This window comes from Thermobia domestica, chromosome 10, assembly GCF_964235325.1.
Source record: "Thermobia domestica chromosome 10, izTheDome1.hap1.1, whole genome shotgun sequence".
Classification (NCBI taxonomy): domain Eukaryota; kingdom Metazoa; phylum Arthropoda; class Insecta; order Zygentoma; family Lepismatidae; genus Thermobia; species Thermobia domestica.
This window is the reverse complement of record NC_137463.1, coordinates 227,701,138-227,721,797: the sequence shown is the minus strand read 5'-3', so window position 1 is coordinate 227,721,797 and position 20,660 is coordinate 227,701,138. Positions and strand designations below refer to the sequence as shown.

At 36.8% G+C, this 20,660-nt stretch overlaps 1 protein-coding gene across 1 annotated transcript in view; it reads right to left on the bottom strand.

Moving 5' to 3' along the window:
- Lerp (lysosomal enzyme receptor protein) overlaps positions 1-20,660 on the bottom strand; it is a 502,993-nt gene that overhangs the window by 403,725 nt on the left and 78,608 nt on the right. Inside the window, exons 3-5 of the mRNA XM_081729164.1 lie at positions 19,553-19,671; positions 8,348-8,735; positions 974-1,122 (exon numbers count right to left, since the gene is read on the bottom strand). Coding sequence (XP_081585290.1) covers positions 974-1,122; positions 8,348-8,735; positions 19,553-19,671 — 656 coding nt within the window. The remainder of the gene's footprint in view (positions 1-973; positions 1,123-8,347; positions 8,736-19,552; positions 19,672-20,660) is intronic.

Below are 20,660 nucleotides of genomic sequence, written 5' to 3'. Positions count from 1 at the left end.
GTCCGTACGATTACACGTCAGACAATTAATCCACACTTTTTCCCCACGAAATTCATAAACTGTTCATGATTGGCTAGTTTTGTCTACATTTTCAGTATTTAATAAGAATGATTCATGTTCTTAAGTTATTGGGTTACCTCTACTCTTAATAGTCACTAAGCGAATAAAAACTCTTATAGAGGCATGACTTGTAATTGGGAGGAAAACTGTCACATAAACACTACACATATTTTGCAGTGCACGCCCATACGAACAGATCTTTCAGCGATACTTCTGTTTCTTAACAGATGGAGAATTTTTCCTCATTTTCCCAAATGTACAGTGCGTTCAATTTAAAAGCGGTATGAAGCATTCCCTCTCCTCGTCTCCTCTCCTTGCCTCTCTTCCGCTGCAATAAACTTTTCCTATAACAACGGACACAACAGAACAACAACCAACATAAGACTATATAATATTGATCGCTTCAACTGGCAGCATAGATTCATTCTTGAATGTCACAGTTTTCCGTGATCTCCTTAGCTGTACTTACCAGAGTTTATTAAAGGATGCATATATTACTTCTAGTGTGTATGAGACTCTCTGTAAATGTGATGACTGACACACCCACACCCACACCCACACCCACACACACACACACACACACATATATATATATATATATATATATATATATATATATATATATATATATATATATATATATATATATATATATATATATGACGCACCGCTGGCCACAAGTGACTTGGTTAAGCTGAAATTCCATGTATTATATAACTTCAATGTTACAAAGGAACTTTGTAATTTACACAAAACAAATAAATAAGAGTTACATATGAAAAATTTAAATACGTAAACAAACAACATTCAAAACTTTCTGCAAAGCCAATACTACCCTACGATCATACGAAAACTGATTAAAATAACATATTCAAAATTTAAACATAGATACTCCTATGATGTTAAAACTTACCAAACACTCCATAGGGATTGGAGGACACGCCAAGATGGTTTCAAACTGAAATTTGTACACTTCGCCATCCTGAGAGATAAATTTTGGTTCTTCATGACCAGTTGTATTTTTGTTGCACTTAAATGTGATTTCGGTTCTTGCTGACAAACCTACAAGAAAGAAAGAAAGAAATCAAAGCTAACCCTGAGCAAGTGATCTAGTGACTAATGTCACTAATAATAAAACTTCTAACAGAAAATTCATGTTCTGCTTTATGTGAATCATTCTACAAATAAATAACACAGCATGTATTGTTTGCTGTGCTATATGCTTTGCTATATGCTACTTCCCAAGAAGTAAACGGACACTCTTGTTGATACATTGAGTTACCTCGTCCTTCCTGAGCATGCATGCACGAGGTCTAATGAAAGTAGGCTATCCAGTAATCATGAGTGTTAATTGGAGTTCAGTTTACGTCAGGAGGGCGCACAGAAACGAACTGAGTAACTTCGATAGGGCGTTATCATCGGATGTAATTTGTTACAATGGGTCATCACAGGCAAATCTAACCCAAAGTCAACAGTTGGCGGCGTCATAAAAGAAGTGGACAATTGCAGGTATCACCAGTGCCACGAAACGTGCCGGACATTCCACGACAATGATGGACCGGGACAAGAGGACGCTGTAATGGGTTGTACGCCCAAATTGTCGTCAACCGGATTACGTCATCCATCAGGAGTTCCAAACTGCGAAGGGCACATCTGTTTCTCTGTATACTGTCAGAAAAGAGCTGCACGACCTCGGATTCTATGGAAGAACAGCAAGGCTAAAGTAACTCGAACGTATCAGGCGGTTCAACCAACATCACGTAACGACCATTAAACATGTACAGTGGACTTTGGAGTGATGAATCAAGACATCCAGCAAGATGGGAGTCTGGGTGTGGTGTCAACCCAAGGAAACTTCTCAACTAACTGTGTCATGGCAACAGTGAAATTCTATTGTTGTGGTGTTATGGTTTGGGGTACTATCTGCTAGTATGGGCTGAGTCCACTGTTCATGTCCCTGGTAGCATGAATAGTGCACAGTATCTGAACATGTTGGACCATTCAGTGCTTCTCACACTATGGCAGTTCTACGGGATGGACCAATGTTCTTATCATGATGATACTGTTCCCTGCCACCGATCAGCAGATAGTATGGCAATAATTCTGTGCAACAACTAAACTAGCTTGCTTTAAGTCCCAATCTGAACTCATCGAACATCTGTTGGATGAATTCCAATCGTTCCAATTAGCCGGCAGCACTGAATACCACCTTGGTAAAGGAAATAGAGGCCATAACGCGTGATATTTATGAGCAACTAGTCGAAAAGTTTTCCAGGAGAGTACACGCTGTGATCCAAGCAAATGGAGACCTGACACGTTAACAGTAAGTCATGAACTTTCTTGCTCTGTGAGGCATGGAATGTCTAGTGACTCCTTGGGAACAGCATATTTATTCAACTATACTGCTTTGTTCCATTTTATTCATCTGAATTCTGGCGGAAATACTATGAATTTCAGCCATCTCTCCCGAAGTCTGTTCACATCATTGCAAGCGGATACGCCCTTTGTCACTTAATTTAGTATTTCCTAAGTCCAAGATAAAGTACTTTCTAACAATCAATAAAGATTGAGTGTAGTCTTGGAAGGAAACTGATATGCTTGTTATCTGCACAGGAACACTGGATACAATGAACACCGAACACAACTTCACTTTCGATTCTGCATCTATAACTTAAATAACCACGCTAATCAGGAGTGATGTTAAAAAATTGCGCAATGCATTTATCAGAAAGCTGTTACTTCTACCTCTACCTCACCCCCCCCCCCCCACACACACACACATCTTCTCTAACGCTTCTTGACCGACATTCTATACAACAATATGATGTCATAAATAAAAGCCTGTTGTTGATGATTGTATAATATATTTTTTCTTCCTTTGTCGCATAAGCTGCCTCGACCCACTGCATCAAATCAACCCGCATTTGCTACGTCCTTTCCTTTTTGGTACGGTCAGTTTTTGCGTTTAGTCTATACGTTTAAGGACTGTAAGCTTCTAAGATAATAAATGAAAACGTTGAATACGTAAACAACGAAACGATCGCGTGCTTAATACATACAAATGAAGCATATATACTCATTCTCAGACTGCCATTTATTCATTTGGAATTTCTTGTAATAATGACTTTATTACTTTGCATTAAATGTTAGGTCCGCACATGAGTAATTACAAACTTATATTCTCCAGCAAAAATACTTTCGCAAAAGTAAATTAATTCGCATGCCAGAAAGCGAGCACAGAGCAACTTGTTTCCGAGAAAAATAAAATCGTGTTCCGGAACATTATTTATAAGAGTAAAAAATCAAAATTGCAAAATTCGTAGTTTCACAATTCCCGAAGGTGGCGTATTGTTCTTCACGAATGAAAGCTAGTTGTTTAATATTTATAGTTCATATTAAATCATTAGTTTGAGTTTCACAAACGAAAATTACAGAATTAATAATGTAAAAACGAAAGGAATGCGAATGTGAGAGGAAACGGGAGAACTCCGAGAAAACCCGCCCTACTCGGTGTTTACAACATAACCCTTATCGCACACCCATTGTTTGAACGCAGAAACTTCGGAACCAGAAGTTAACCCTCTATCGACTAGGCCACCGAATTTGCGTTTAAGTTAGCATTTCAAACCCATAAAATATCTGAAACATGATCGATCGGGAACCGGTCAAAACCCCCACAGCCAAAACCCCCACACTCAAGAAATGTCAAAACGCCCACACAAACGGTCATAACCCCCACACAAATGGACAAATCTCCCAAACGCACGAACGGTCAAAACCCCCACAGCCAAAACCCCCACACTCAAGAAATGTCAAAACGCCCACACGATCGGTCATAACCCCCACACAAATGGACAAATCCCCCAAATACACGAACGGTCATAACCCCCACAGCCAAAACCCCCACACTGGTAGTCGGTCATAACTCCCACACAAATGGACAAAACAGCCACACATAGCAACGGTCACAATCCCCACATAAATGGACAAAACCCCCACACAAATGGACAAAACTCCCACATGCAGAAATAGTCACTACTGCCACACCAATTGACAAAACCCCCATACTCATGTATTGCCCTTGTACTTTATAATACCATTTTTTATTCCACTTAAACTGATGTTGCAACTATTCTTCTTGGGCGTCATAAAGAGCCGCAACAAAGACATGAAATGACGATCATTTCAGAGTGTGGGGGATTTGTCCGATTTTGTGGGAGTTTTGTCCATTTATGTGGGGATTTTGACCGTTGCTATGTGTGGCTGTTTTGTCCATTTGTGTGGGGGTTATGACCGATTGTGTGGGCGTTTTGACATTTCTTGAGTGTGGGGGTTTTGGCTGTGGGGGTTTTGACCGTTCGTGCGTTTGGGAGATTTGTCCATTTGTGTGGGGGTTATGACCGATCGTGTGGGCGTTTTGACATTTCTTGAGTGTGGGGGTTTTGGCTGTGGGGGTTTTGACCGTTCGTGCGTTTGGGAGATTTGTCCATTTGTGTGGGGGTTATGACCGTTTGTGTGGGTGTTTTGACATTTCTTGAGTGTGGGGGTTTTGGCTGTGGGGGTTTTGACCTAGACCCGATCGATCCCTTGGATCAATTTCTTTCATTCAATGTAATATGTAATAAGAACCGTCAGCAAGAAAGAACTTGTTTGCTTCAAACGTTCCAAAACCCAACGATTTTAAAGAAAAATGAGATACAGAACAGCAACAAATGAACATGACAAAGATTTTTTCGTTTTTTCGCTGTAAAGCTATGAAGATGTTAACGTTAAGATACGAGTTAACATGAAAGTTCATTATTTTCACAGTATAATGGAAACAAATTAATATTATTTTACGATACTCAGAATCACTAATTCTAACTGTTCCTTTTTCTTTTCTTTCATTTCACTGTGTATTTCTAAATAAAGTAATCCAGTTTTTGTTACGTATTTTTGAACAAGAATTTTAGGAATGATCCCAACAAATGAATCAAAAAAATTGCGATCTTGACCAATAATTAGTTTTTAGATCAGGGATCACAAAATTTTTGAACAGCCCCTAAATCGAGTTTTCGCATTTTCTGCGGAATAAGCACATTATACCGAGTTAAGTGATAGTTCGGGTTTCGCTACACTATATGTAGTTCTTCAGATATATGACCTACAAGAAAATTTTTGATTGAAATATATTGAATCTTTTCACCCAAAAATGAAATGAAATGAAAGAAACCCACGGACACGATGTTATGTATTTTTGAAGAGAGATGCTAGGTTCATATGGGCACGCCCTCCAACCCCCAGAACAGTTTTCGTGCCCCCTCTGAAAAGCTGCATTACCAGTTACAAAACATTTTTTACACGTCTTGTCTGATAGAATCGTGTTTTGCACAATTTTAAATATTTCGCAATGGCATTGAAAAAGCGTACAAAAAATTTGGGTCAAAGAATGATTAAAGCGAAAAGAGATTGAAACTATTTGAACTCACGTACCAAAAATATTGTTAGGAAACTGCTGATCATTTTTAATGTTAGAATAATTTTGAAATGAGAAAGAATATTTTTTTTTAGCTTGAGACGTATCTTCATTAATAAATCATTGTAAATGTATGACTATACAAGAATAATGATCAAATAGGTACCCACAGATCTATAACAATAAATAATATTGCGTTATAATAAGCGCGAAGTAGAGAGTGTATATTTGCATAAGTATGCTACATTTAAAGTCGAGAGTCCAATTAAATTAGTCCGACTATCCACTACACATTTATCGAGTACCTACGCTGAATGCAATTTTAACACGAATTTTTGTAAATTCATAAGTACCTTCGAGAAGAACCTTCTTGCGAACTAGGAGGCGCAATGGCTCAGTGGTACAGCGCTTTCTTCTGGTGCGTGGGGTTCCTGGTTCGATCCCCGGCTAAATAAGTTTGTGATGGACAACATTGTGTCCGTTGGTTTTCTCGGGGTACTCCCGTTTACTCTCATATTTTCATTCCACCAATTCTTCCATTATTATTCACTTACCTGAATCATCCATCTCCATTAGCCTAACAGACATAATTGAGGGACGTTAAACTGAAAGATTTCATTTTATTTCATTTTAAATTTTCTTTGTAAACTATAATACATTGAGGGGATACCGTAGTCTAGTGGTTAGGGCGTTGGACTGGTGTCCGCGTGATCCCGAGTTCGATTCCCGGCCGTTGCTTCCCAATTTTCGCCGTCCACCCAGCGTCGTGAGGCAAACTGGGGAATCACGTGAAAATTAGACGTGAGAGCCATTAGCTCTAGAAAGTTCCTGATGCGGCTGTCAGGGACAGAACGTCACAGCGCGCTGACCACGTACTCGCCGTTAGACTGGACGTAGTTCAGCAGGTTGCTAGCAGATGGCGCTGGAGCAGGCTTAGGCTCACAAATTGGGTTGTTACACCACGTGGTTTGGTTTGGTTCTTAATTATAATAAATTACAGTGAAAGCACATAAGCTCGAACAAGAGTAGCCATATTCCAAATTTCTTTCATTTACGGTATATGATAAACTATCTTAACACAAGACAGGATATTCTGATAAAATCGAAACTAGTGGGAACGAAAAAGGAAAATTATTGAATTATGCGTGTCTCGAAAATGAATTTATCATTGCATGGTTGATCTAACTGCATTTTGTGGATGATCCATCAATATGATATTCCACTGCACAAATGAAAACCAAACGATGATGAGCACAGTTGCACAAGATAAGTTTATTTCACATTGTTAGTGGAAAACACAGTTTCTAACTTTTACGCTACCAAAAGAAAAACAAGCACTCAACATAATCTGAAATCGTCTTAAAATTTTCATTTTTATTTCTTTTTAACATCTAATTCTTGGCAAATCGAAATTCCCTAAATCTTAGCAGAATTCCTTGACTTTTCCTGACTTCCTCAAATTCCCTGACATTTCCCAGTTTTCCAGGTTTGTCACCACCCTGTTGTTATATCGACTATCACCGCTTGAAATTTGCACTTCTAAAGTAATTTTAGCATTTTACACAGTAAGAATTTTCATTTTCAGCCTCAACAGGAAATTTCAGTTTATATATTTTCTTGGTCCGATTTCATGAATGATGTGAGGCCACAGAAACATGTCGCTGATTACACTTTCTATTTTAATCGTTATACCTTAATTGTTAAAAATAACACTTAATTTAAAGCGAATTATGTTTTTTTTTTTCCCACAAGGAACACGAAATAATGAAATCAATATTTTGCTAATGAAGTCGAGTTCTCTTAAGTTAAACTGTATTTTCTTTTTTTTAATTGAGAAAGAGAGTCCAGAATTAATACTCACTCTTGTTTGTCTACCCCTATCATCACTATCCAAAGTATAAGATTAATATCTGCTCGATTTCCATCACAAGTACATATTGTACGAGGAGAATCCAAAAAGTAAAGGCACATTTGCAATTTCTCTTTCCAGGGATTGGCAACACTGCTAGTAATCAGCGTTGAGTGAGTGTAGTTAGCAACACCTCGAAACAATGTGTCGCTCGTATTCCTGCATTAGTCGTTGGAGTGTATCAGACTGTTAAACATGGCAACTCCATTGGCGACCTGCACCAAGAAGGAAATGAGAGCAATGATTCGCTTTTTGTATGTGAAAGATGTAAAATCTGCGGACATTATTCGTTGAATGCAAGCACAGTATGGTGACAGCTGTTTATCGCGAAGAAAGATCTACGTGTGGATAGAGCGTTTCAAACAGGGAATAACTTCTTTATGTGACGATGAAAGATCCGGCAGGCCATCGACCTCAACGACTGAGGAACTAGGAACCGGAAAATAAGGCTGCAAGCATGGTTTGGAAACACCCATCACCACCAGAAGTTAAGAATTTAAACGTCAACCATCAGCTAGTCATTGATGCGATGCAAAATTGGGTACAGATGCAACCGAAAAACTTTTTTTTTTTTTTTCTGATGGAATCAAAAAACTTGTGAAACGTTGGAAAAAGTGAATTGAAGTCCAGGGAGGTTACGTATAAAAATAAGGTATGTTTCAGTTTTCTATCATTAGAATAAGTACAGCTTTTCTGAAATGTGCCTTTACTATTTTATTCTCCTCGTACATGAAAATGTACTTGAGACTAATAAAATTAATTCTTCGTTTACTTCATAAAATGCTATTTCCTTCTTTTTACTTTAGTTTCAAGGTTAAACCATTTACTTCTAAATTCATGTTCAAAACTGCACAGGTACTGAAACCATTGTACGTCTACCGAAATACATCCAATCTAATTGTCTTGACGTCCACTTAACTCACCTATAACATTTGTAGTGTAGATTAATTTCAATTCTTCATTCTGATACTCGAGAACACTCCCTGAGAAAACACCAATAATATCACCAAATTTAGTCTTGGAATCAACTTTGCACGCGGACACTTTCACATTTGGCGCGGAGGACGGAGTTTTACAATGCCCTTCTACTGGTCCACAAATGTTTAGTTCGTACTGCTGATCACCATATTTTACGTGGTACGCTGAAGAATGTTGAAGAGGATTGAGATCAAACATAAAGTTTCCCTGAGGTAAAGGTATGGTACACTGTTCAGTAGCGTTCTCGTTTTTTAACGGACACGCTGCCGCTGTTTCCCATACTATTGTTATATCACAACTTGTGAGATCAGATATCAACCGTGGAATTCCATCCTGGAAAAAGAAAAAGAAAAAAATTGTGATTATTCTATCCCCAATTATCTCAATAAATTCCTTATTAAAAGAAATTAAAATATTTTGAAATTCCAGCAAAAATAATGGAGTTTATAATAATAACACTTTAGTACGTTTGATTGATTTTAGTTTACCGAATCACATTAGCTCCCGTCGGTAATCAAACCCGGATCTTCCATGCTAAAGGCGCAACCTAACAGCGTAGCCATGAGGGAGCTTAATATTTTAGTATAAACGTATTTTCTTATATATTATTATATACTATCTTATATGTGACTCCCCAACGATGCAGCAACGATAATTTTGTACACTGTTTACACTTAATTTTAATAAACCGACTGAGTTTACTCTTCCCAAAAATTATGAACACGTTTCTTTTCACGTATAAATTCAAATAAATAAATATTTTTCATTAACCTGCTAACGCCATTACTCATCTTTTATATCTGATAAAGCCTTTCCCCTGGTTAAGCGACTACTGCGTATGCCTTTGGTGCACTTGGTCCCGGGTTCAAGTCCCCAGGGAAGGGGGGCGGAGCATAAAATTCTAATTTCACTATCATTCACTTTCGTCTCCTTTAGCCTCATGGCCATAACCGAGGAATGTTAAACTTAAAAAAAAAATCAATTTTTTTCCGTTCCCCTTTTAAAAAAGTCAAATAAATTTACAGATAAAATAACTGAACTAATCCATCAGGCGGCAATTTTCGTCAAGCACAATTCCTAACGCACAAAAAATACATAAAATAAATAATATTTAAAAAAAAATGAGAAATGAAAAATCTACTTCAAACCACTTTGGTGAAACACTTGCCAGAAATTTAATAATTTAAAATCTTATTATTAAAACAAAGTAATTTACAAAGAAAATACTCTTATCTTCTATATTAGAAAAACTACACGAACTCCTTGGAAACTTCCCTCAACTATTAACGAAAGAACAATTTACTACCTTTCAAATCCTACAAATTCCGACTGCTGTTAGGAACTTTAGAGTATAAAAGAATTAACCAATATACATAAAGATTATCTTCAATTTCACCTGGACTGAGGGAACTAGATCAGACTGCATCAAAAACTTTGACAACGATGGAACGAACATTTCGCGCTTTTTACATAATAAAATATGGAGCACATAATATGTTCCGGAACAAATCGTTTCCAAAACAGCGCCTGACAAGTCTATTAGCATCGATTCTAATCACAGGCTTACTATTACGACCTCATGTTTACTAGGTTTTCAAGCAACTAATCTTGGTTCGATTCCAACGGTGGACAAAGTAGAAACAAAATTTAACCAAGAAATCGCCTGGCATATTTTGTTAACGTTGGACAAATGTGAGTTCTTCGATGTTACTGGTTATCTTAAATGAAGAGAGAAGTGGCGTTTCCCGAAATAATAATAAACCTGCACAAATCAAGTTTAGGAAAAAAAAAAAAAAAAAAAACATTTTACAATGGATGCAACTGAATCTTTAATGCTAGGATATGAGTGTACATTCAATCTAAACGATATGTTATGGGGGTCTGGACTTACAAAACGTCCCGCGAATTTTCCAAAACTTGCAAATTAATAAAGAAATTTATACGAGGACCGCTATTTATATTTTGAGCCTTGGCAACACTGATTGTAGGCGCTATTTTTTGTTTGCATAGAAACGTTTGACATTGTTGACTATAACGTACTTCAAATGTTTTGTCAATAGCTTTATTTGTGTTGTTTTCGTTGACTTGAAGATTGCGTGACAAGAGAAAATGGGATTAACTCGTGAAAATTTTCGTGCGATGATTTATTACGATTTTCGACGTGGATTATCAAGACAAGAGTGCATCGATCAACTTACTTCCACATTTGGCGACGAAGTCCCATCCTTTGTCACTGAGAAACGCTGGTATAACAATTTTACTCGTGGCTGCCATTCGCCCACTAACGAAATTCGCAAAGGTCGTCCAAAATCAGTTGTTGTTCAAGAAAACGATGCTGTGCAAAACCTAATACTGCAAGATCATCATGTGACATAGTGTGAGATTGAGCCAACTCTAGGCATTAGTTCCACCAGTATATATAAAATATTGCATGATCATTTAGCTATGAGAAAGGTTTGTTCTAAATTCTAAATCCTAAATTGCTGAATCCCACATAATTTGACAAAAACTCGAAAAGAAGCTCACGTCGATTGGTGCACACAAATGTTCAATAAATACAATGGCGGTGCTTCAAAAGACGTATATAATATTGTAACAGGTGACGAATCATGGATATATACACATGAGCCGGAACGTAAACAGCAGTCGACTGTATGGGTGTTTCAAGATGAACCAAATCCAACAAAAGTTATTCGCGCTCGAAGCACATCGAAACAAATGGTCGCCTGTTTTTTCGGGAAAACTGGTCATGTGGCAATTGTGCCTTTAGAGGAATGTAGAACGGTCAACTCCGAATGGTACACAACAATTTGGCGAAAGTCTTTGATCAAATACGGAAAACAAACAAACGTCGTCGGATCATTCTTCATCAAGACAACGCCAGCTCTCACGCACCTCGTCTAACAACCGATTATTTGAAAACTCAAAGAATCGAATTGATGGGTCATCCGCCGTACAGTCCTGATTTGGCACCCAATGACTTCTTGTTTCCGAATGTTAACAATAAATTGCTTGGGCAACGATTTTCGTCGGCGAAAAAAGCCGTTGATGCGTTAAAAAAAATATTATGGGTGTCTCTCAAGAAGATTGAAAAAAAGTGTTTTGACAAATGGTTCGAACAAATGAAAAAGTGTATTGATCATAAAGGAGAATATTCCAAAAAACAATAAATCAATTTTTAACGACAAATTACTGTTTTTTTTTTTTTTTTTTTTTTTATTGTTAGGCTCAAAATACAAATAGTGGCCCTCGTTATAGAACTCGGACATTTTATAGCAAACTACATTTGACACCCAAGACAAGCGAGCAAGATATATTGAAATCAATTCAGTGTTTAAGATCTTATAGTAAACGTTAAAGACAATATCAATGTTTACGCGAACTCGAGGGGAGATTGGGGCGTCACACGTTCTGGAGGTTCAAAAAGTGTGTCCCAGCGGTCCTAAAGTTAGACAACCCAAACTACTCTACGATATTGTAGATTGCCCATTATTTCGTCCATGCGAAGAACAGGCACTTCTGCTAGTTAGTATCTACCCAGTGGGAGTGCATGTGCTTCGGATCTAACGTAAGCTATAAGTACACGCCTCATATACTCTCGCTATACTGAAAGGGACGCTAAATTCTTATCTAATCTAGTTAGTACACACTTTGTCATATGGTGTGGCCCCGCGTGGCGTAATCGCTAATGCTCTCGCCTTTGGTGTCAGCGGTCCCGGGTTCGATTCCCGGTGGGGACACTCGGTCGAAATAGTGTAAAAGTTTTTCTCAACCTAAACTATTTTCCTGAGATTTTCTCATTCACACCCAGACAAATGCTGGGATGATGTCTAACATAACGGTCCCAGGCCGATTCCTTCCTTCCCCATTCTTTTCTTCCTCTCCAACTTCCCGGATAATATGATTGCCGAGGGACGCCATTCCTCACACGTGACGAGCTAAGATACCCATAGATATCAAAAGCCCGAAAATTTAAATCATAATCTTAACCTTGTTATTTGGGTTTCTCGGAAGACCTAGATTTAATTCAGAAGTACTAAAAGCACTATTATTTTACATAAACCAAGAAACATGAAAGCACATTCTTTTCTTATAGTGTTACATTATGTATTTAGGTCGAGCACATTTTTATTGCATTTAAATACTAAGTTCTAAGAACATAGTTTCACTTCCGTTTGCAAAATTTAAAAAAATAAGCTACCATTTCGCTTCTGTTATAATCCTAGTATGGCAGTAAATTTTTATTTTATTACCAAACCTTCTTTAACTATCGGTATATTGTATCAATATTTGGAACAGAAATTTTGAAAATAGTATCAAGCTTCTTTTTCTCGAATTTCACCGACTTCTATAAATGTGAAATAAATATTTATTCCATATATGCTCCTTAACGCTTAACTCAGGATTGCCACTGAATTAAAAGCAAACTCGGAGACCAGCGACATTTGTGTAGTTAGGGTAAAACAAATTAGAAATTGAAGATTTTTGCATATTATTACCACCATTACTTCTGACACTTACAACCACTATTACAAACTAATAATACTGCATTACTAGTAATCGAATGTCTCTACCACACTAAATGAAAATAATTTCTGAGCATAGATCTAATATTATTATTAATACTTTTCTGGAGTTCCTCGGTGAATCAAGAACTGTCTTGTCGGAATCTTGAAAGATCACTTTCGAGTTCATCTGAAAACGAAGTTTAGCTCTCGTAAGTTCTGTCGACATTCATCAACTGACAATAAAGCTTTCATTACACTAAACACTGGTTCGACGTATTCATTACTGACTTGTATAGCTAGAAAATACTCCATTATTTTGAACAGATTAAATATATCTGCTTTCTCGAAAAATGCACTTCATAGTTTACAACACTTATTATTTCTCTTATCAAGCGCTGACACTACAGATTTCAAATCAGAAAATTCATTGAGTTTATATCCATCGAAACTAATTTTAAATCATTAAATGAAAACAGTATTGATGCTACGCAATAATACAGGTGCAACAATGGAATGAATTTAAACCTAGCTTTTTTATTACATTCATTATTCATATATACTCTCTATATTATTAATAGGTTGCCTCGGACATGATATCCTTACGGGTTACGACCTAATTGTCTTATTCTCACGTCAATCTTGAGGATTTCATTTTACCTTTTTTTTTAATATACTGACTGCGGAAATGAACTTTCTGTTTTTTTTTTTTTTTTGTTTTTTTTTTTTTGTTATTTTTTTAATCTTCAATCTTCTATTCTGATTTCTAAATTACAATTGTCAACTTTTTTCCTTGAGATACATCTTTATAGTTCACCATATAAACCACCGCAATTTGCATTTAAGTGTTAAGATGCCTATTTTTGAGTACGAAAGTTATAAATAGTAAATTGAAATGATAATAATAAATTGGTATATTTGTAAACCATTAAGTGCAACTTTATTATAAGGCAAAATTGGCATAGTAATAAGTGTGGGTAATTAATTATTTAATTCTATAGATTTAGTTCGTTGGCCCATAAGACCCGCAAAACGTGTTGTGAACTTAAGCACTCCGGGCAGGGCCCGGAGATCCGGTGACCTTAGCTTGACCCCCAAGAAGGATAGAGAAAAATGAATAAAGGAGTTGATATATTTCACAAACGTAGGGTATGGTATGCTTTCTTGTGTACTACATCTTATTTTTTTTTTCTGGAGGTACCTTTGTTTACCCATTTACTTAATTCATACTTTATTATTCCGTTAATTAAATTCATTCGTCATTTATTTGCATTTATCATTCGTACCTTTCATTTTATGATATACAGGGTGATTCATGAGGAATGTCACATAATTTGTAAGGTGATTCTACATGTGTAAATAAACCGAAAAAGTCCTCTGAACATGTATCCGATTTTCGATCGTTACGGAACTGAAGCAGGTCGAAGACTACACACATTCATGAATGATTATGAAGAAAAGTGTGAATACTACTTACCGAAATACTCAGTGCTGTAGTTCTAAAATTTTCTGATCATTTATGATTGTCATAAGAGACATAGAAGGTACTTTTTAATAAACAATGTAAATCGTGTGTATTAATTAATTCAATTAGAATATAAAGAATACATTACTGTTTTATAGTCTAAAGCATTTAATGCTATTTTCTTGATGACTCTCCTTACTTAAATCACGCTATTAATAACGTATGATAAAATGGGTTTAGGTATGGAGAAGCAACCAACTGACCACGAAACAGTAGGCAAAATCGCGCCGGATTTTTTTTCATATGACTCATATATTTGAACACCTTTGGAGTCATGGCCCGACTAAACAAACAAATAAATATAAACGAAACAAAAATAGAAAGTACTATACACTTTGAAGCAGAAAGTACACTCTAACGACTAACATTAAGCAGAGGGTATACGGTGTGTACCGCCGGGTACCCTCGACTACAGCCCTGGAAATACTGTGTAGGCGCTGTGATGGGCAGAGTAATGGTGGCACAAATGACTGATCCATCCTACAAGAAGTATGGGGGTTCTCCAACAGATGGTAGCATTGTAACGTCGCACCGAGGCAACAGCTCCAAGCGTACCCAGTGTGCAATCACGGGTTGGATCAGTGAGTAGTCGTGAGGCTGTCTGCGTGTCGTGCTCAAGTGTTGTACCGATTCACAGTACCAGACAAGTATCCCAGTACTGAATAACACATTTCCTAAACGGTGGATTGGCCGTGACGGACCCATTAACTGGCCTCCCAGATTACCCGATCTAATCCCATGAGACTTTTGTTTATAGGGCTGGTTAAAGGGGAATGTATATGCTACGAAGGTGGATACACGTGAAGAACTTGTCGCTCGCCATCACCTATGCTGCTGCCCGTATTAAAGGCCGCCGGGACGATGTTTGATGTGCAACACAACACACCCTCCAACGCGTTGACAAGTGCATAGAGATAGGTAGGGGACGTTCTGAACACCTCTCGTAGGATAGATCAGTCATCTGACCCACCATTATTCTGTCCACAATAGCGTCTACACAGCACTTCGGTAAGTAATATTCACACTTGTCTTCATAATCATTCATGGATGTGTGTAGTCTTCAACCTGCTCCAGTTCCATAATGGTCGAAAATCGGACACATGTTTATAGGGCTTCTGCGGTTTTATTTTTATATGTAGAATTACATCACAAATTATGTGACACTCCTCCTGAATCATCCTTTGTATTAGTAATATCACTATATAGTAGCACTTACTTGATGAGATAGAGGCAGTCGTTGTTGGAAAAATTCTTTCCAGCGGCAAACCGATATGCAGTGAATAAGAATTTATGTTAAGTCCAAAGCGTCTACACACTAATGTCTTATGTTTATTATCAACGCTTTCATGTTAGAGTTATACAAGTATTACATACTCAATTGTTTCTTAAAATTACTAATTTATTTTTTATTTCTTATTTATTTTATTTTTATTTATTTATTTATTTTTTGTTTGCATAGATGTTAACATCATATGAATAAGTTTCACCAGGATAAGAAGTAGTAGCTTGAAGGATCATTAATTCGTAAGCATTTCCTGCAAGGAGCTCCGAAGATATTCTTACACATATATTACCAGTTCATCAAGAGGTTTTGCTTTCCAAGTGCTGAATCTTTTCGCTTAAAGGGCATAATACTTTGATAAAATGGAATCTACCTTCATGTGAGCGACTTAACCTCGTGAAAAACGAAACAGAACTAGGCCTAAGTGGCCGAAACCGTTCACGTAAATTCTTACAAACCAATTAATAAGGTAAGCACTGGCGCATTTAGTGGTGGCTGTCGCGCTCAAGCCCCCTCCCTCCGAAATAAATTTTAGTTTTTCGCATTCCACGTACAACAATAATTCTTTTTACAATTGCTAAGAATTTCATTGACTTTCCATTTTCTTATGCTCTTTGTTCAGAAATATTACCGAGCGAAGTAGCTCAAGTGGTAGGTCGTTGGCTTCGCATTCGGGAGATCGTGGGTTCGAATCCCACTGCCGACCATCCTGATTGAGGTTTTCCAGGGTTTGCCTCAGTCCTACCAGGCAAATGTCGGGATGGTACCTACTAAACAGCCCCTGGCCGATGCCTTCCCAAATCCTTTCCATTGTTATTGTTGTTGTTGGATATCCAGTGTAAAATGGCCTCGGAGCTGTATCTGGTAATTGTTAAATAAATAAATAAATAATATTGTCTTTGTCAAATTTCATTCCATGTAAGAACTGCGTTCTTTTTTTTTTTTGTCTTTCTTTTATCCATTCTACTCTTCTGTTTCTCTTTCCTACTTCTTATTTTCTTTCGTTTCTCCTATCATACTTTCGACCGTTGTTAGTTGATTCAAGTCGGCCATTGTTAGTAACACCAAAACTAAGTACGGATGATTCCATATCGGGACCAAGTACCTGGGGAAAACCTGTATATCGCCTTAAAGCTCTTGCTATGAGAAGTATGAAACAGTTTTCAAATCACGGGCAAACCCGCAATTTGACTCTCTAAGGGGCCGGTTTGTTGGTGTTTTTTACCTTATGTATGGCATATTCGACAGAATAAAAATGAATGTTACGCGTAAGCGCCTGAAGCCAGCATGGTCCTTTTTGGCTCATTCCTAGAACGTGATTCGAGCAAGGGTTTGATAATATCACTTTGCACCCAGACATACCCATTCGGTCAGTGTTGCCAACGAACTATAAACACTAGGTGGTAGATGGTTTCTGTACCACTGGATGTATATAACACTGACAACCTAGAATGGTTGGGAGACGGTAACACTCAACGCCTTTTTGCTATAGTGTCGTGTGATGTTTCTACCAAGCTTGGTGTATAAACGTCTCATTGTACATAACCTGCTTTACAACTTCTCATTTTACAATTGGTTGGCAACACTGACAAACTGGGACACTTGGGAGAGGAATATGTCCACAGTATATTTTCTCTAATGACGAATGATGTTTATCCCACGTTTCATGGATATACATCCAGTGTTAGAGAAACCATCTTCCACATTGTATTTATAGTTCGTTGGCAACACTGACCAAATAAGTATGTCTGGGTGCAAAGTGATATTATCAAACACTTGCTCGAGTCACGTTCTAGCAATGAGCCAAAAAGGAACATGATGGCTTCAGGCGCTTATGCGTAACATTCATTTTTATTCTGTCGAATATGCCATACATAGGGTCACAAACACCAACAAACCGGACCCTTATAGGGTCAAGTTGCGGGTTCGCCCATAATTTGAAAACGGTTTCGTACTTCTCATAGCAAGAGCTTTCAGACGATATATATTTTTTTCCCCAGGTACTTGGTCCCGATATGGAATTATCCCTAGTAAGAGGAGCTGATAAGCGAAACTGGTGTTTCACACGAACTAAAACTGCAATCAATATATTTCAGCTTCAACTTGTCTCAAAATTTTATTTTAGGTAAAAACATACACAGATAAAACTGAAAATTTCCATTTTTTTTTTAAATGAAATCAGTTAAGTTGAAATGAGATTACAAATATTCAACGTGTATTTGCAGGAGCGTCATTTTAGATTTGCCTGGGGAGGGGGAGGGAGTTAAGATCCTCCACCAACCACGTTCGTTTTTTCCTAGTATTAATATATTAGTAGACAATCGATTAAAATATATTTAATTCTCAAACTTACGTGGGCAACTGTTCCCCTGCTACCCGTGTTGTGCATATTCCACCCCCCCCCCCGAAGCGAAATTCTAAATACGCCACTGAAGGTAAGTGTTACACCCAGGGTTGGCTGGTTTAAACCATAGTTTAAACCAGCTTTTTTTTTTTTTTTTTTTTCAAGAAACCCAACTGGTTTGAACCAAACAAAACACGAAAAATGCTTTAAATCGTGTGAACTGCATGGTGACGTTTTCACATATCAAATCATCTGCATTAGTTTTATCTGCTTTTCACCTTTTAATCAAGGCGGCCCATGTTCAATTCTCGGTCGAACCATAACCCTTCTTTCAAGAGTAATCCAAATAGCGGTTTGGATGTCACTTTAAGCGAAAGTCTTCTTAATCACCTCAGTATTACATAAGGATGTTAAGCCTAAACATATGAAACGAAACCAAGTTCTATATTTCTGCTTGTCTGAATGCCTGTTGCTTTATAAAGAAGCCAAGGTTGCTTAAATGTATTGACTGAAATTGGCAAAATTTATTGACTGCCTACGTAGCTTCCAACATTTGCTTGGATTGGACTTTCAGTTTTAATTTATTGAATGATATCTACATACTAAATTTGCAATTTAATACTTCAGTTTTAGCGTACTGATTATGATAACGTTGAGCATAAAATTTTACATGCAAAGCAATAACGGGATTTTCCCATTATTGCTTTGCATTTAAAGTAATAACAGGGTCGGAATTTCCCGGTGGCTAAGGCAGGAGTTTCCCGATTTAAGAAATTTATTGACCGGACCACCCAGATTCATAATTAAACGGAAGGGTTCCACTTTAGGATGTGACCCCGTTGTTGCATAGTAACACCAAAGCGAAACAAACTTATTTCTGTTTATATCTAATATAAATGCACAGAGCAAATTATTTAAACCAAAAAAACCTTATTTAACCCCCCCCCCCCCCAAAAAAAAAGAAGGGTTTAAACTAAAACAAAGTTTTTTTTTTTTTTTTTTTTTCAAAAAATCATGGTTTTTGCCAAATCTGGTTACACCTATTTCGGCTGAAAGTTAATGACAGACAGTGAGTGATTTAAGCACTTAGCTACTTTGCCTGGAGAAGTTTATAATAGATACAGAAAGGTGCTTACACATATCAAATCGTCTTCTTACTGTGGTCTTGTATATTTTTGATATGGTTGCGAATCCACAACTAGATTTTCATAGCATTTGACACTTCATACAAGAACTACAACATGCTTACGTTAAATAATTTAGATGCATATATCAACAACAACTCTCGTGATCACCCTTACAAGATCTACTGAACAGAAAGAAAATTAATGAAGAAACAATACGAACATGTAAGATGATCATTTACAAAAAGTTCGTAACTTCCCTGAACGCATAACGAGAATTATTTTTATCATACAAAGACTTAGGAAAGTATTTAAAACCACGAAACATTTAAGAATTAGTATTGAATACAAAAGTTTTTAAAGTACCTACCATATTTTTGGTACAAACAAAATGTATAGTAGTAGTGTAATTCGAACGAAGTTTACTCGTACATGGTTGTCCATCTGTTAGTTTCATTGTTACTATTTCTTCCATGTCACTAATTGGCTCTGAAAATGGCATTAAATACAGCATAAGAAACTTTTAAGTATTGACAATGATCATAAAAGGAAATCATTTTAAAATCATATTTTAAATGATTCTAGCAACAAAAGCAGTCACTTATAAAAGTCTGATACTTTGGTCAGTTACAGTTGTGGTAAGTGATACGTGTGAAATTACTTAATAACGTAATAGGATGTAGGGTCCACAAATGTGTATAGGGTGCAGGTTGAGTTCATAACATTTTTTGTAAAACTTAATTTTTAATTAAAAATGACACAACTGAACCTTAACTACACCAAGATGATGGTTTTAAGAACGTTAAATTGAATAAAATTTAGTCAAAAAATAAAAAAAAAAATCTTAATTTTGTCTCAGCAACTTCGATCTCTTCTATTTTTTTAAAGGGGAAAGAAAATGGTAAATTTAGGGGGTTGCGCCAAAGCACTGAGGGAAGATGGGCACCGCCGATAGCATGCATAATTTTAATAATAGAAGTTAAAATATATTTAATGAAGCATCCTCAAGTGCAAAAACGGAAACTAGCAAAACATTTTAACGATTTGTCATCTTATTCATACGTGTATTTTAGTTAAAAAAAAAAAAAAAAAAAAAAGTACGATGGGAAATCATCACTGAAATGTAGCGTCGTTTATCCGTTATTGCATTTTTTGGATGCTTCAGTAAGTAGATGTTAACTTTCAGTAGTAATACGTACGAAAATAAAACGAGTAATTCGCTCAATCTACGTGTGTATGTATATATATATATACACAGGGTGTTACATAAATATTTCCCTATATTTTGGGAACATATTCCTTACATCAAAATCAGAAAAAGGTTTATATGCACCTGCGCTCAAAAGTGGATAGTTTCGGAATTATAGAGTGCCGAAAACGTAAAATAAGTGAACTCTTTAAGTTCGTAACTCCACTACTATAAGACCTATCGCAATCGGATCAAAGCATCACTGAGGAATTGGTATGTGAACTATCCA